This window comes from Gastrolobium bilobum, unplaced genomic scaffold, assembly GCF_033153095.1.
Source record: "Gastrolobium bilobum isolate Gb01-03AN ecotype WA unplaced genomic scaffold, APGP_CSIRO_Gbil_v1 utg21994, whole genome shotgun sequence".
NCBI lineage: Eukaryota > Viridiplantae > Streptophyta > Magnoliopsida > Fabales > Fabaceae > Gastrolobium > Gastrolobium bilobum.
The window spans coordinates 37759-55285 of NW_026896998.1; the positions used below are offsets into that span (position 1 = coordinate 37759).

At 34.7% G+C, this 17527-nt stretch overlaps 1 protein-coding gene across 1 annotated transcript; it reads right to left on the bottom strand.

The window, feature by feature from the left end:
- LOC133303277 (nuclear pore complex protein NUP35) lies at positions 1-8810 on the bottom strand. The gene is made up of 4 exons (XM_061503163.1): positions 8677-8810; positions 7298-7885; positions 832-943; positions 1-573 (listed from the first exon to the last, which is right to left on the bottom strand). Exons 2-4 carry the CDS (start codon positions 7873-7875, stop codon positions 268-270), a joined length of 996 nt encoding a protein of 331 aa, XP_061359147.1. The 5' UTR covers positions 7876-7885; positions 8677-8810; the 3' UTR covers positions 1-267.
- Positions 8811-17527: the final 8717 nt, after the last annotated feature.

Here is a 17527-nt window from a genome sequence, read left to right on the forward strand (position 1 = left end):
GGCAATAGTCAAATTTACATAAAAATTTATCAACCAATATTATATATTATGCTTTCATTTCTCAAAACATATGATCAATAGTCATCCATAAGATTGACATGTTAAGATGCTATTAATTCTGTCAACTGTGATCCAAAGAGTAAACATTCCAACTCAAAATGAACAAGACATGCTGCAACTCTTCAGAGTATATGGGTAGCTGAAACAGTAAATTCGTTGCTTACAATAAAACATAAAGATATAGTTTGATTCACTGGAATAGCTCAGCTAGACTCCAAACATCAAATCCATGATCTTGGACACCAATGATTTTGTTGGGGAAGCAATGGTACCTCCAGTCTGCCTTGCAATTGAGTTGCCATTCTGCAGATAATAAGGTCGAGAAGGAGCTTTCGATGTGCTCGCTTCTGAGATTCTAGCAGAGGTCAGAGGTAGGGGCATGAATCCCGTATTGTTAAGCCTTTCATCCAAAGCTTGGCGTTGCATGGGATCCAAGGGTTTCACGCCAACAATTAGGACCCCATTAATTTGCATTCCATTCTTGTGAAGAGCTTTTTGTGCATCAGATCGATTCTACATCAGCAAAAAAATTAAGTGATGTACAGGCTGAACCAAGTTGGTTGACAAACAGGAACTAAAAAATCACTTTTTGAGAGTAGCAAGGTTTAAAAAAAAAAAAAAAAAAACATCGGAAACATTTTCTGGCATACTGATAAAAGGACAATGATAACAATGTTTAGGCAGTATGTATGGATATTCTTGGATAAGCATACAACTATTGCTTTATAAAGACAACTTTCATGATGTTCAAGCAAGGGAAAGATTGCAAACCTGATACAAAATGTGCATCCAGTTAGCATCTCTAGGACCAGGAACATGCTTCAAAATTTCACCACATTTTTCAAACTCTCTTAAAACCAAATTAGTGTCACCTGGAGAAAATCTGCACATGCATAGAAAGAGCATTGTTAGAAGCATGTATATTGGTATACATAATGTGGAAAATTAGAATTCAAACATGTTTCCGTTTTTATTTCCTATTAATTAGGATTGATTAGGATTGATTATGATTGATTAGAATTAATTGTGATTGATTAGAATTAATTGTGATTAGGATTGTGATAGGATTGATTAGTCATCGCTTAGTCATTCTTAGCGATTCTTTCTTGTATAAATACTCACTCATGTAATTTATTCAATATGAAATATACAAAAACTTCTTTTCAATATGGTATCAGAGCGGGTTCGTTCCTACCCTAATTCAAATCTGAAATAACCATCCAAACACTTCCATCACCGTCAAACACCTCCTAAACACCTCCTTGAATCTGTCCAACACAGAAACCTAGTTTACTGACCTCCGATCAAGAAAGTGAGGTGACCATTCGACTCAGAAGGATCCGACGAGTCGACCGCCGCTGGACCCATCGCCGTCAGCCGCTGCACGCGCCGCCACGCGCCGTCACACGCGCGTCTAGTCTCTGGCGCGTGAGCTCCACGCGCCGCCTTCCAGACGTCTTTTTCCGTCGCGACTTGCACAGACCTTCTCCCCGGCTTCTCCCCTTCCTGTTCCAGAGGTCGGATCAAAAGTTTACAAAACTTGATTTTTCATCAACGGTCAACCCTTCTCTTTTTATTCATGGCTTCCTCAAAACACTCTTCCGCCTCCTCATCTGCCCCAAATTCTCAGTCCTCTGGAGACAACTTAGGTTTGCAGATCACCAATCACCGGTTGAACGGTAAGAATTTTCTGCAATGGTTTCAATCGGTTAAGTTGGTCATCCGGGCAAAGGGTAAGATGGTTGGGAGATTAATAATTCCTTGGTCATGGCTTGGCTGACTAATTCCATGGAACCACAGATTGGCCAAACCTATCTGTTCTTTGATACTGCCAAGGAAATTTGGGATGCTGTTCAACAAAATTACTCTGATCTGGAGAATACCTCTCAAGTTTTTGAACTGAGAAATAAGTTGAGAGACTTTCGTCAAAGGGGTATGACTGTTACTGAATATTTTACTGCACTAACGAATTTATGGCAGGAATTGGATCTTTATTATGCATCTGATCTTAAGGGATTGGAAGCTAATACCCAATTTAAAAAACACTTGGAGAAGGAAAGACTGTATGATTTCCTTGCCGGACTCAACCGAGATCTTGATGAGGTTCGTGGTCGAATATTGGGGCAGCGACCGTTACCTTCACTTGCTGACGCCTTTGCTGAAGTTCGTCGAGAAGCCAGTAGACGGAGAGTTATGCTGGGAGAAAAGGAGTCGCTTGATAAGTCTGATGATATGTCTGCATTAGCTGCCAACCGTACCATTGACCGTTCCTCCGGAGAATCAAAACGGGATGGTCGTCCATTGTGCACCCACTGCAATAAAATTGGTCATACCCGTGAGAAATGTTGGGAAATCCACGGGAAACCTGCAAATTGGAAGCCCAAAGGACAAAATAAAGGTCGTGCATATCAGGTCTCTACTGATGACAAGGTTGATGAGCCTCATGCATCCTCTGACTCTGATGGTGTCTTTCTTAGCAAGACTCAGTTTGAACAACTTCAGAGACTTTTGACTCAACCTCCTAAGGCCACTAGTCATGTGGTCCAGCAAGGTACAGCTTTCCATGTTGATAGTCAAAATCATTGGATCCTTGATTCTGGAGCCTCTGATCATATGACAGGTAATCTTGGCTTGTTTTGTTCATACACTCCATATTCTGAACCTTCTCGGGTCAAGATCGCCGATGGCAGTTTTTCCCAGATTGCAGGACACGGAACCATTAAACTTTCTGAGCTGATTACTTTGACATCAGTTCTTTATGTTCCTTCTCTGACTTGTAATCTCATTTCCATTAGCAAGCTCACCTCTGAGTTGCATTGCTTTGCTAAATTCTTTCCACATGGTTGTGTTTTTCAGGAACAGGACTCGGAGAGGATGATTGGCAGTGCTAGAGAGGATGGTGGACTTTACTACTTTGAGGAGGATGTGACTCATGAAGCTGTTTTCGTAGAAAAAAACTCTATGTTTCCTTTTGATTCATGTAATGATGTTATGCTGTGGCATCGTAGGCTAGGCCATCCAAATTTTATTTATCTTCAGAAGTTGTTGCCAAACTTATTTATTAATAAAAGTCCAAGTTTGTTTTCTTGTGATATTTGTCAACTTGCCAAGCATACTCGTGCTCATTATCCTTCTAAAGTTCACCATGACTCTTCCCCATTTTCCTTAATTCATAGCGACATATGGGGTCCAGCCCGTGTTAAAAATATTTCAGGTACTCGATGGTTCATTACCTTCATTGATGACCATTCTCGAGTTTGTTGGGTGTATCTTCTAAAGGATAAGTCCGATGCTGCATCCGTGTTTAAAAAATTTCATGCCATGGTTCAAACCCAATTCCAAGTTGCTATACAAATTCTTCGTACAGATAATGGCAAAGAGTATTTTAACTCTATTCTTGGAGAATACCTTTCCCAACATGGCATCCTTCACCAAAGCTCGTGTCCTGACACACCCCAACAAAACGGAGTTGCGGAAAGAAAAAACCGACATCTCCTTGAAGTTGCTCGTGCTCTTATGTTTACCACGAGTGTTCCTAAATATCTTTGGGGAGAGGCAGTTCTCACTGCCTCGTATCTGATAAATCGAATGCCATCTCGCATTCTGAAATTTCAGTCTCCTCTTTCTAGTCTTGTTCGTATCTTCCCTTCCTTCCGAGGTGTCTCCTCCTTACCTCTCAAGTTATTTGGTTGTGTTGTATTTGTCCATATTCCCTCCCATCAACGGTCTAAGCTTGATCCTAAGTCTCTCCAGTGTGTCTTTATTGGTTATTCTCCTACTCAACGTGGCTATAAGTGTTATTCACCCTCTCTTCGTAAGGTCTTTGTCTCTATGGATGTCACTTTTTCTGAGAATGACCCTTTCTTCCCCTCGACTTCTCTTCAGGGGGAGTCTATAGGAGTAGATGAAGATCAGTCATGGGAACCTATTAATGCCACAGTATTACCTCTACTTTTGGAAACAGGGGGAGCTACAGAATCCTCACCATCAGAAGCCTCCTCAAAATGGGGACAAGCTTATAGCAGGCGAAAGCCTCCTCAAAGTGTGAATAACCCAGAGCCTCTACACTGCCAGGATTCTGAACCATGTTCTAGTTCCAGCACCCCAATACTTGAGTGTCATGGTGAAAATGATCTACACTTGCCCATTGCTCTCAGAAAAGGTACTCGATCTTGTACTACTCATCCTATTTCTAATCATATTTCATATGGAAAGTTGTCCCCAGGGTTTCGTGCTTTCAATACTATGTTGGATAGTACAAAGATACCGAGAAATATACATGAGGCTCTCAATGATCAAAAATGGAGGGATGCTGTCTTTGAAGAAATGAATGCTTTAGAAAGAAATGGAACTTGGGAGATAGTGACCCTACCCAAAGAAAAAAAGGCAGTAGGATGCAAATGGGTGTTTACAATAAAATTCAATGCAGATAATAGCATCAACAGATACAAGGCAAGATTGGTTGCAAAGGGTTTCACTCAGACTCACGGGATAGATTATCATGAGACTTTTGCTCCGGTTGCTAAAGTCAATACCATCCGAGTTCTCTTATCTCTTGCTGCCAATCTAGATTGGCCTCTGCAACAGTTAGATGTGAAGAATGCATTCCTAAATGGTGACTTACATGAAGAAGTCTATATGGATCCTCCACCTGGTTTTGAAAAGGGAAATGGATCAGTGTGTAAACTAAAAAAGTCTCTATATGGATTGAAACAGTCTCCCAGAGAATGGTTCGACAAATTCACACAAGCAGTCAAAAGAAGAGGCTTCATTCAAGCACAGACTGATCATACTCTCTTCCACAAACACTCTAAGGATGGTAAAATTGCTATTCTTATTGTATATGTAGATGATATAATTCTTACAGGTGATGATATTGAGGAATTGAACACCTTGAAGAAATTTCTAGCAGCTCAATTTGAACTCAAAGACCTTGGCACTCTCAAATATTTCCTTGGTATGGAAGTTGCTAGGAGCAAAACAGGCATCACTCTAACACAAAAGAAATATGTTCTAGATCTTTTGTTGGAAACAGGAATGTTAGGGTGTAAACCTGCTGAGACACCTGTGGAACCTAATACCAAGTTAGGTATTGAAGATGGGAATGAGGTGGATAAAGAACAATATCAGCGATTGGTTGGTAAACTAATCTACTTATCTCATACGCGTCCTGACATTGCCTTTGCGGTGAGTATGATTAGTCAATTCATGCACTCACCCAAGGAGAAGCATCTTAGTGCAGTCTATAGGGTGCTTAGATACCTCAAGAATACTCCAGGAAGAGGATTATTCTTTAAAAAGGGGTATAAAAGGACAATTGAAATCTACACTGATGCAGATTGGGCAGGCTCATCAGTAGACAGGAGATCTACCTCAGGCTATTGCACCTATGTGTGGGGAAATCTTGTTACTTGGAGAAGCAAAAAGCAAACAGTGGTTGCAAGAAGTAGTGCTGAAGCAGAATTTCGAGCTTTAGCTCATGGAGTTTGTGAAGGAATCTGGTTGAGAAGACTTCTTCAAGAGTTGAAGATTTCATATTCCCTACCAATAAAACTATATTGTGACAACAAGGCAGCTGTTAGCATTGCTCAAAATCCTGTACATCATGATCGAACAAAGCACGTGGAAGTTGATCGTCACTTCATCAAAGAAAAATTAGATGATGGAAGTGTGCGTTTGATATATGTTCCAACCAAAGAGCAAACGGCAGATGTCCTTACCAAGGGCCTACACCGTCCAGCATTCGAAGACTTGATTGGCAAGTTGGGAATGATCAATATTTACCTCCCAACTTGAGGGGGAGTGTGGAAAATTAGAATTCAAACATGTTTCCGTTTTTATTTCCTATTAATTAGGATTGATTAGGATTGATTATGATTGATTAGGATTGATTATGATTGATTAGAATTAATTGTGATTGATTAGAATTAATTGTGATTAGGATTGTGATAGGATTGATTAGTCATCGCTTAGTCATTCTTAGCGATTCTTTCTTGTATAAATACTCACTCATGTAATTTATTCAATATGAAATATACAAAAACTTCTTTTCAATACATAAAATAGAAAGTCTATCTTTTTAGTTTATTGATTTCGCATCTCAAGCATAAAGTAGACATTGAAACAGAAAAGCTGCACCTCAGAAACTCCTAAAATACACATCATACTCCCCTTAACTGAACATTGATTGTTAGACAGGCAAGAAAAATGCTTCTATTAATAAATAACTCTGTAGTTGTTAATGGTGCATTTGTATTTTGTAGCAAGACGTGTCATAGAGCTTAAAATAATAATTTATTCAAACCATTCAAGATGACAACAATATCCAAACATGAAAGATGGCATAACTAAAAAAACTAAATTCACATATCTTCAAAAATAACTCATGGAAACTCAATAATCAGTAAAATTCTAATTAAGTTAGTCATTTTCTCTAACAAATTCACACTTTCCTCACTCCTTCCTCCCACGTGGGAACTCCCATAGAGAACTATCCCTTTAGCCACCATACTATCCACATCTTGTTCTGGTGCCTTATGGCCTTCACTCCTATATGCCTATAACATACACATATAGCAATCAATTTGCAGGCATCAAGAGAATTATCAATAGCTCTCTCCAAAAGATATCCAGAAAAAAAAAATTCCAAGATGCAAGAGTTTTTACCCTATTTCAGACTGATTATACCTCCAAATTTTGCCAGTAACTCTCCCTCTTGACTATCACTGGATTTTTCATTTTATCACTAACAATCCTCAGAACTATGACAATAGTATGCCCCAAGCCTCTCCTAAAATCAAGTCCTTTGTTGGGACAGTGGTCAATAATAAAAATTAATACTAATGAAATGTTACAGATTCGCATAGTAGACACTTTATTCCCTACCAATATGTGGGATTGTGCATGATGTGTCATTCTTACTCAAAAATAACTGCACATTTTTTCTTACTTCTTACATTGCCAAGCAGTCTTTTCCATTTGGAATAAGACTTTTTGTGTGCTTTAGGGAACATTACTTTTACTTGAAGTGTTTGAAGCAACTTCTTTTTATTATTTAGGAGTAAGGAAGTAAAACTCTATGGGGTATTTTATTCTCACCTCTTTATCTATTTGACTGCAGTTAAATGTGCTGAATTTGAAGGACAAATGCTTATAAGTAGATTTATAGTAGAATACATTAAGTTCATTCCTCGGCAATAGACGAAAAGTAAATGCTTAAGCAGAGTTAAGAAATTACCCATAAACAGTTACCCATTCTTCCTCATTGAGATTCCCTGCTGGCAAGGAATTTCTTTGAATCTCAGGCCTTGCCACTTCCAGTGGTGGAGGAAGAGTCATCAAAGCCCCAGGCTGAACCACACCCTCAACTGGCGAACCCCTTCCCTTCTCATCTTGTTCACCCCCACTCTTAACAGTTGCAGGTGACCACCAACTCAAACCTGGTGAGCCCTGCTGGTTTTGCTGTACCCCTCTTAAAGCATAAGATGTGCTGGCATCAGATCTGCTTTTCAGCGGAGTTGAAAATTCCCTATTTGAAGTTTGGATTGGAGTTCTAGTGTCTGACTTAGTCTCAGGGGATATTTGGTAATCAGGTATGCCTGATTCAGGAGAAAAGTCTGATCTGTCTTCCAAGGTGTAAACAGGAGGTGGAGGAAGGTCTGAACCACCGAAGTTCTCGCGCCATAGATTAGATACTGCAGCTGCCTGGCCTGGACTAGAAAACTTTCCTCTCCGGGCAGAAACAGGTGAAGCTATATCCTGGAAAAATAATGACTGCCTACCAGATCTTGGAGTTCTTTGCACTGTGGTGCTCATATTGTTTTCTCTATTTCAGGGAATAGAAAAAATATCAACAAACAAAGTCAACGAAACATATGCATCAAAACCAAATTTGCTGAAAGAAGCTAAGAGTCCAATCCTCAGTAGTCAGTATTGAGCAAGGAGTCGATTTAATATGGAGCTAAACCGCCCTACAATTACAAAATAGTTCATGCGGCAGAATATTGGAACATTATAGAACAACCTAGGAAATTCAACTACTAATTTAATTCTGTTTCATTTTCTCCGGCAACCTAAACCTAGGAGAAAGAGATTTAAATAAAATAAAAAAAATACGCACCAAAATAAACAAATAACTAGGCAATCAGCACATAATACAAGTAATTCATCAACAAACAAATTTAAAAATAAAAAATAAAAAAAACGATTAAATTCGTATATAAATAGGCAATCCGCAACTTTAAGACCTCTAGATAAGTTACTCAATATAAGTTGTCCCGGAAACAGTAGTAAATTAGAGAAGAACTGGAAATTTACAAAGAATTCTATTGAACATGTCCCAACTAAAACTCGAAGACGAAGATCGTGCTTGTAAGCTAGGTCGAGCTTTTTATGTAGTCATTTAGAAGCATCCACAATTCGACATCGCATTAAAACTAAAATCGACAACCTAAACAAATTAAAAAAGAGAAAAAAGTTTCCGTTCTGTAAGGAGTTTCTCAGCAACCGAATGATTATGAATCCTTCCTCAGGGTGCATGCTTTTCTGATCTTCCAACAGAATACACTACACACACACACACACACACACACACAGAGAGAGAGAGAGAGAGAGTACCTGGTGGTGGGTGGGAATGTGGGATTGAAGGATGAGGTGTGATAGATTCAGATTCTGAATTTTTGGGGTTTTAGACGTTTCCCTCCCAAACCAAACGCTAAGCGAATAGACCACGCGAAGCGGCCATTGTAATAAGTAATGACAATTCAATTACTCCGATTTAACTTTTTCATTTCGTTAGTATTTCATTTCGAAACCCTAATTCCCCTTTTTCGCTTCTTCTTTTTTTTTTTTTTCGATTTTGAGTTTAACTTTTGATATTCAAAGCTCCACAATTCAATTCATTTTTAATTTAAATTTAACAAGCAGCTTAATTTAAACTTTTAGTATTTATTATATGGATTTATAACTAAGTGGATACATTTTGTCATAGAAACACAAAATGTGGGGCCCACAAGTAGTGGTGGAGTCCCTTGTTATTAGGGATGTTCGCGGTCTGGATTGGATCGATTTTATAAACAAAAATCATCCGATCCAATCCCTTCGGTTTGATCATATAATCATCCATTTGGTTTGATCATTTGAATAGTTCTCAATTTTTACAATCACAAACATTCTCAAAAACACTTTTATTCATCCAACAAGAAAAGAATAGTTAAAATAATTTCGGTGCCTCAATCCTCGTGAAGACGATCTCTACTCATCATTTTATTACTTGGTACGATCGGTGCACTTGCCAATTTTACGCAAGAGTGCATATAACATTCTTTAATCATATAATATCAATAAGCTGTTTCCATATATATTGTGTTAATAAAACATTGATTGAATTTTGGAATTTTGTGATAAATGACTTTTGAATGCAGGCATGCAGGTAGGTCCTTTTTTTTTAATTGAAAATTTCTTATATACTTCAGTGAGATTTATTCAGTATCAATTTTTAATTTTTATTATATCAATTTGGTAAAACATTCATCAATTTTTTCATATGTAATGAAATTTCAAATATTATATTATCGGAACTTATGAGAGTGTCAAAGTGTGTCGTACACCACATTTCAAACGGTGCCACATAGCATATAGTGATCGTAAACTTCATCGATGAAAAAGGTGCCTAATTTACAGTTATAAAATTTCCATACTCAATTAAACTACAAACTAGTCCAACCTAATTATTTACATGATTACAACAATGCACCATGACATTCAAATATTTACAACATATAAACCCTATATATGTTCTTCTAACAAATGTACAAGAGTTTATGCCACATATGCATAGACACTCTCTATGCTCTAGCTCAAAATACATGTCATCATGTTCAATATATATATATATATATATATATATATATATATATATATATATACATCAACAAGCATCTATAGTCTTATGCCATACAAATAGACTCCATCCTGGCCTCCTGCCACATGATGCTCTGATACCATCAGTATTTGCACTTGAAATGTAATCCTCATAACGCGGGGTGAAATAATCATCTCAGTAAACTAGGGGTCATTGGAGGGCTTCTCCACCCCCTAAGTTCACTTTAGGTATAATCACAATATAAAATAATATATGCATCAAAATATGTTATCATGCAAGTGTGCAATAATGAATCATATTGGCCAGAGAACATAACAAGTACGCATTAGCAAGGAAAAGCCTCCTTGCAACATACCAAGCATAAGTAAAGTCGTCTTATACTACACACAATAAACATACCCTGCACAATGAAAGTTGTCTTATGCTGTACGAGCCATGAGGAAAGCCGTCTCATGCAACGTACAAGAAAGGCGTGCCCCATACAAGGAAAGCCATCTTGTGTGACTCACAAATATTCATACATATACATGCATCACATAACAGTTCATTTTTAACATACCATATCAAAGAATCATCCTCCCTTGGAGTGTGGTGGAACAAATGAGGGATTAACTTTAGGGGTATTCGCGGTCTGGATTAGATCGGTTTGATCATGTAATCATCCATTCAGTTTGGATTTTTTTCAAATCCGATCTTGGATCAGATCAGTTTTCCATTTGTTGAAAATCCTAAAATTTGTTTCATAATCATCCAGATAGTTTGGATTTTTTTCAAATTCGATCTTGGATTGGATCATGTAATCCTCTAATGGGCCTATATTTTATCCAGATCAGTATGCATGCTTTTTTTTCTAATTTAACAGCCATTGCGTGAGTAGATTTAACAGTTAAATAAATGGGAAAAACTAGTATTATGCTACATGTGGTAAATTTCTCTCCTACACACCATTCGATAACTGTGCCACCTTTTTATTTTTTTATTTTTCAGGTGGTGGAGCCCACAAGTTTATCTCTATGACATGAGATAATTTATCTCCTTTAACATGAGATTAATAAAACCCTAAATAAATATGAACAAACAATTTTGGTTACATAACTCGTTAGTTTTAAACGTAGTCGTGTTTCAATATTTTTAAAGGGGAATCTGATTAGCTACCCCCACAATGTATACTCATACTAACTTTTTAATTATATATCATTTTTTGAAATTTGTAATGCAAAATATTACTTTATAAAATGCGAATAAATTTATCTCTGTACTATTTTTTTTTTTAATTTCTAGAGTAAATTATCACCCAAGGTAAGACAGGGCAATCCTTTCAATTCAAGAAAAGGTTAGCTGCATATAACATTCTTTAATCATATAATATCAATAAGCTTTTTCCATATATATTGTGTTAATAAAACATTGATTGAATTTTGGAATTTTGTGATAAATGACTTTTGACTTAAAAGGATGCCGGCGTGCAGGCAGGTCTTTTTTTTTTTTAAATTGAAATTTTTTTATCTACTCCAGTGAAATTTATTCGGTATCAATTTTTAATTTTTATTATATCAATTTGGTAAAACATTCATCAATTTTTTCATATATAATGAAATTTCAAATACTATATTATCGAAACTTACCAGAGTGTCAAACTATGTGGTACACCACATTTCACACGGTACCACATACCATATAGTTATCGTAAACTTCATCGATGAAAAATTTCTTATGTGGGCTGAAATTGTGATTGAAATTTATGGACCTATAATGTTAAAAGTACTTGAGGTTAATGTAGCGAGCAATGGCCCAAACTACAAAAACCTCGCAGTAGCAACTAAAAAGCTCAAAGGCAAATGCTGCTAAATTTTTTCAGGCAAATGTACAAGTGAAAAATCTTCCGCTGGGTCATTTTTTTTTTTTTTTTTAAAGAAAAAATGCTAGGCTAGGTCATACCTCAACAGCAGCAGCTAAAGAAGCATCTTCTTGTATTAAAAAAAAAAGCATCTTCAGCTAGGTCCAAATATCTTTAACCTAAGTTACAAATTACACAAATATAAAGATGAAAAGGAGCAAGGTCATCATCACAGTGGAAACCACTTGGCAAATTGCATATATTGAGAATGTGAATAATTGTCATTACTACATCAATTATAGGCATTAAAAGAATTACAAGTCCCAATCAATTAAACCGGAACCACAAGCATTAACTAACCGGAAGAATACAAGTCAAAATTACTGCAAGATTAATGTAAACAAAGACTTACAAAACCAAGAACTCAACCACAAAGAATTCTAAAATTATTTCCCAAAGAGTCAACGGAAATCGAAAAAGAAAAAAAAAAAAATGAAAGAAGATTATAGTCCCAAGTCAACAGGACAAAAAAAAAACTCATTGGGAAACCCCACTTACGGGTTCTTCTTCTCCATAGCCAATACTCTTTCATAGAGCTCATCCATTCGTTCCTCCATTTCCACTGCGGCAACGGAGAGACACAACAGTGGCTGAACCAGTGACGGCAGCTCTGCTTCTTTGTCTGGGGCCGATTTTGGTTCGGAGATTTCTGGGGCAGATTTTGGTTTGGAGGTGCCCAAAGATCAGGTATCTTTAATTTCGGACGGGTCGGTGGAGCCGGTTGCTCGTCTTTGGGCGCCACCGGCTTGTCTTTGGGGCTCCTCGGCTTCGCTTGGTAGCAGTGGCGGAACCAGGATTTAATACTAGCTAGACCAAAAAATTTGACATATCAAATTATTGAAAAACTTTCATAATTACACAAATCTATTAGGAAAATTTTTTACTTTCAAAGTATTAAGATCGATGTTATTTTAACAAATAATAGTTATTTATTTAAAATTTAGAATATAATATAAAATAAAATTAGTAAAGAAAGTACAAATTATATATATATATATATATATGAAATTTTCATATGATTTTTATACACATTTTCATGTGATCTTTGATAACATTATTTCATGTGATGTTAATGAAAGCTTATTTCATGTGATGTTAATGAAAATTGATTTCATGTGGTCTTTGTGAATAAAATTTTTAATTTATATTTTAATTTGATTTGGGCCTACAAACTTTAGTTTGCAACTTGGTAGGTCTTACAAGTCCTATTCGGTTTTTTTAGTTTTTTATAATATGGCAGGCCATAAATCAAGTATTTAATAGGCTAATAGGTCAGTATAGGTTTCAAATATTTTACATAGACTTAGGCTATCAAAGCCAAAGTTTGGCTTAACTTGGCCCATTTATACCCCTAGTCGTGACCTGTGAAGAACATTAACATAGAGGGACAACAAACTTCACAATTAAAAGGAAACATGGAATAATCGTACAAATGTCTAAAATCATTTAAATGATATTGAATCCACATAAATCATTTAATTAGTGTTTAGATATTTTAAAAAATTTAAAAATACAAAAAAAGAAGAAGTTGTTAATGAATATGTATAAGAAATTTTCATACTCCATATATATACATATATCTTTATTGATTTTTCTCTTTAACAGTTTCTACTAATTAATAATCAAAATTCACATTTTTATTGTGAAATAAAATACAAATAACATCGATTACCAAAATAAAAAAAATACAAATAACATCAATAAACAATTCAATTCCATTATTAATAGCAACTGTAGCTCTATATTAAAATATATATTTTTTTTAAAAGGTAAACGTAAAATAACACTCAATTTTTTCAAAAGAAATAAAATCAATAACTAACACCACAAAAAAAAAATTGTTAATAAAATAAAGGGGGCATGAATTTCACTCATGTTATAAACACCCAATAGGTCAACTAATCATTTTTGTGATTAAGTTTAGAAGTCTTTCTTTTTTAAAATAATAGGAGTAAGAATAAATAATATAACTGATTAAAATAAAGTAGAAACAAAATATATACATGATAAAAAATAAAAATAAAAAGACAAAACACAAAAATAACCATACTATACATGTTCCTTATTATTTGTTTGCATTTAGATGATTTGTTGTAAAAGTTGTAAATTTTTTTGGTGATAAGTATATCCTTCTTCATTTATACTTAGAAGATGCTAAATTATAATTTTTACCTTAATTAATTATATAATAAATAAATATAAAAAAACAAACAGGTGCCAAGTCACCTGCTGGCTTGGATGTGGCTACGCCACCACTGCTTGGTAGTGTTTTCCATTGGATTCTGACTTTGCATAAAGAACAAGAAGGGAATTTTTTTAGCAATATACACTATTTTGTTTGTTCCCTCAGCTATTCTTATAGGAACATATTAAGAGAATAAATCAAGAGGAAGAAAAGAAGAGTGCGAGGAGGACCTAATCGAGGTAAAGATCTCTACCAATATTACCCGCTCTTTTAAAAAAATATATATAACAACAAAACATAAATTATAGCGTGCAACATTGGGTTCTGACTTAATAATTAATTAATAATCACTATATATTAAATTTAATTATTACTAATTAAATTACAACTCATTAATAATTATATTAATTACTAATTATAAAGGAATTATTAATTGAATTAGTATTCATAAATTACTATTCACTGATTACTCAGAAGGATAATGGACTCTTGGCCACAACAAAGGTAAAACGAAAACAAAATAAGAAACATGGAAAAACTCAAAGCAAATAACAAGTTTTAGTTGACCATGAAAATGTTCACATCGCTTACCAACGAATGGTGGCAGATTACACCTCCAATCTGATTTCCAGTACGACAGTGAGTCCACATTTGCTTTACGTTTCGTCTGTGTGTTGACCGACCGGGAGAGAGAGAGAGCGAGTTGAAACTCACAACCACCGTGCAAAGAGATGACCGCTGACTACGATTGGAAAGAGAGCTGAGGGCAAATGGACGATGAAACATAAAAAAACGATATTGAAAATCAGAGAAAGAGAGACTTGATAAGTGAACGATGAAGACAAAAAAGGAGGTTGAATATTAAAAAAAACGAAGGTTAATTTTGTAACTTCCGTTAATATTCTTATTAATATTTTATAATCAATCAAACATAAGAATAATCTAATTCTCGGAAATATTTTTATCTATCAAATAATTTTTTGATAACATTTTTAGAAAACTTACTTTCCCATCATATTTTTAGAAATTACGATTCCCACATAAATTTTTTTTCTCTACCGAACGTTCCTGAATGCTCTCTTTCTTCGTGAGCAATCTCTGAAGGTGTCCTTGTCCTCTCTGAAGGGCAAACACGCTTTCCAAGTCTCATTTGATTGGCAAGCTTGACTAAATCACTAGGTTTTTCCTGCCACATAGAGCAGTGCTTTGAGCCAACAAGAAGAGACTCTATTCTCTATTCTAGTGTTTCCACATAGTGCTATAAACAACAAGAAGAGCAGTGCTTTGAGCCAAGCATTACAGAAATTCTAAGTACTATAATTCAGTATTCTAGTGTAAAAATCCATAGAGCTTCTATTCTCTTGGTCATCCTTGGCTAGCAGAACATGAATGGGACTCTTTGAAAAGCCTATAATATTACATTTATGTAAGCTTTTTTTATATATTTATCTTTCACAACAAGCTTCGATTGATATATGCAGAGTGGTCCTGGAGTTTTTAGTTAAAACTATTAGATTCGTTAGATTACATTATCAATTTTATTGAGTTTAATATAAATATTTGAGATATTTTATATTTTTTTGTAAAATTGATAAGTATTATAAGTTTGGCTTTATTTTTATTAAATGATTGAACATTAAATATAATATACATTAGATAAATTAAAAATATTATTTAATATCAAAATATGTGTTAACATGTTAAAATCTAACATTTTTTAGAATTAACGTGTCAGAATATCATGTCGTATTCCTTATCTTGTGTCGGTGCAACACTAGTGGCAGCGGCAATCACAACATGGGATGTGAGATAATTGGGGTTTTGGTAAATTTGATTTTTGAATTTTTTTTAACTTTCATCTTTTTTAGAAGCTATAAATTTTAGTTTAAAAAAATAGCAGGGTTTTATTTTTATTTTTTTGATTTATTTTTTAAAAGCAAATATCCAAACATTAGTTTGTAGGGAAAAAAATATCATTATTTTAATAAAAATTACGAAAACATAATTATTTTAAACTAATTTACGAATATATTGCTTGTTAGTCTTAATTTCTACATAATTTAGTGGTAAGTTTCTTATGTTTTATGAGCTGAATGGTGTCAGAATGCACATAAAAGTGGGCCAAACTTAAAGGAGTAAGCCTAAGATGGTAAAAAGAAGTAAAAAAAAAAAGAATTTTGACTTTTCACTAATATTTTTCACATTGTAATGCAGAAAAGGACACATGGCTGATAAAAGAAGAAAGATGAGATGAGATGGCAAAGTGAGGACCATTGGATGCCTCTTTTGATCTGATGGATAGCAAAAATTTGAAGCTTTGGCTTAAGTACAAGTCTCTGTTTTGTAATAAAAGGAGTGGAACTCATACTTTAAAAGGGGAGAAGATTTTCGTTGAAAAAAAGAACTTAGTTTTTCGTTGTAATTCTGGTTTTCATACTTGGAGCGCTTTAGTTTTCTTTGAGTTTTTCTTGGAGATACATGAGTGCAGGACCTCATTCTTGAAGGGATTCAAGAGGAGATTTCTGCATGCAAGCCTTTTGGATCCGTAGCATCATACTTTAGTTTCTCGTAATTTTACAATCTGAATTTGTGAAGAACCATATTGGTCTGTACCTTCAACTTTTTACTATTTCATTTCTTTGTGAATGAATATCATGTTTACTGTCATTTCAGATTTCATTTTAGCTTTAATCTTCAACATGCATTGCTAAATCCTTTATTTAGAATTCTGATGAAAATGACAAGTACCCATTAACTGATTCAAATTGCAATGCATGTTCTTGATGTTTGATTAGTGAAAATTATTTGGTTTGAGTTCATGGAAATGGGCTTAAAGATTCTTGCATGAACTTATATTGGAAAATTGAGTTTATGCATTTCATTAATTCAAGATTTTAAGGTTAGGAATAATCTCGGAAAGAATTTGATTATAAGTCATCAATGAACTAATTTAAGATTAAGAGATTAATTTGAATCATTTTAGAACTGAATTTGAGAAAGTTTAGTTAAGTTCTACAAAAAGTTAGATTCCATCAAGTTAGATGCTACAGCAGTTAAAACGCACGCATGCATTTTATAAGAGAAAGTCATTGAAATCAAAATTCTAGATTTTTAATCTTGATTATAAACTCATTTAAACTTGTTCTTACTATTCTTACTTTAGTTTGCATTTTAGAAAATATAATTTTCCTTGAAAAAGCCATTACATTCACATTTAAAAAAATAAGAAAAAATAACCGAAAGAAATTAAATTTTCCATTTTTATAGAGAACGATACTTGAATTCTTTTTGAATTCTATTCTTTTTAAAAATAACCAAATAACATTGCACTCAATCACCCTCCAAAATGTGACCACTTACTTATGCCTAAAAAAAGCACGAACTCCTCTGCAAGAACACGCTTAAATAAGAGGTTCACTCATGTTTAATGTAGGCATGATCTTTACCTCATTCATGGCTAGAAAAGGTGTGACTTGGTATAGTTATACCTTTTTTTAAGAAT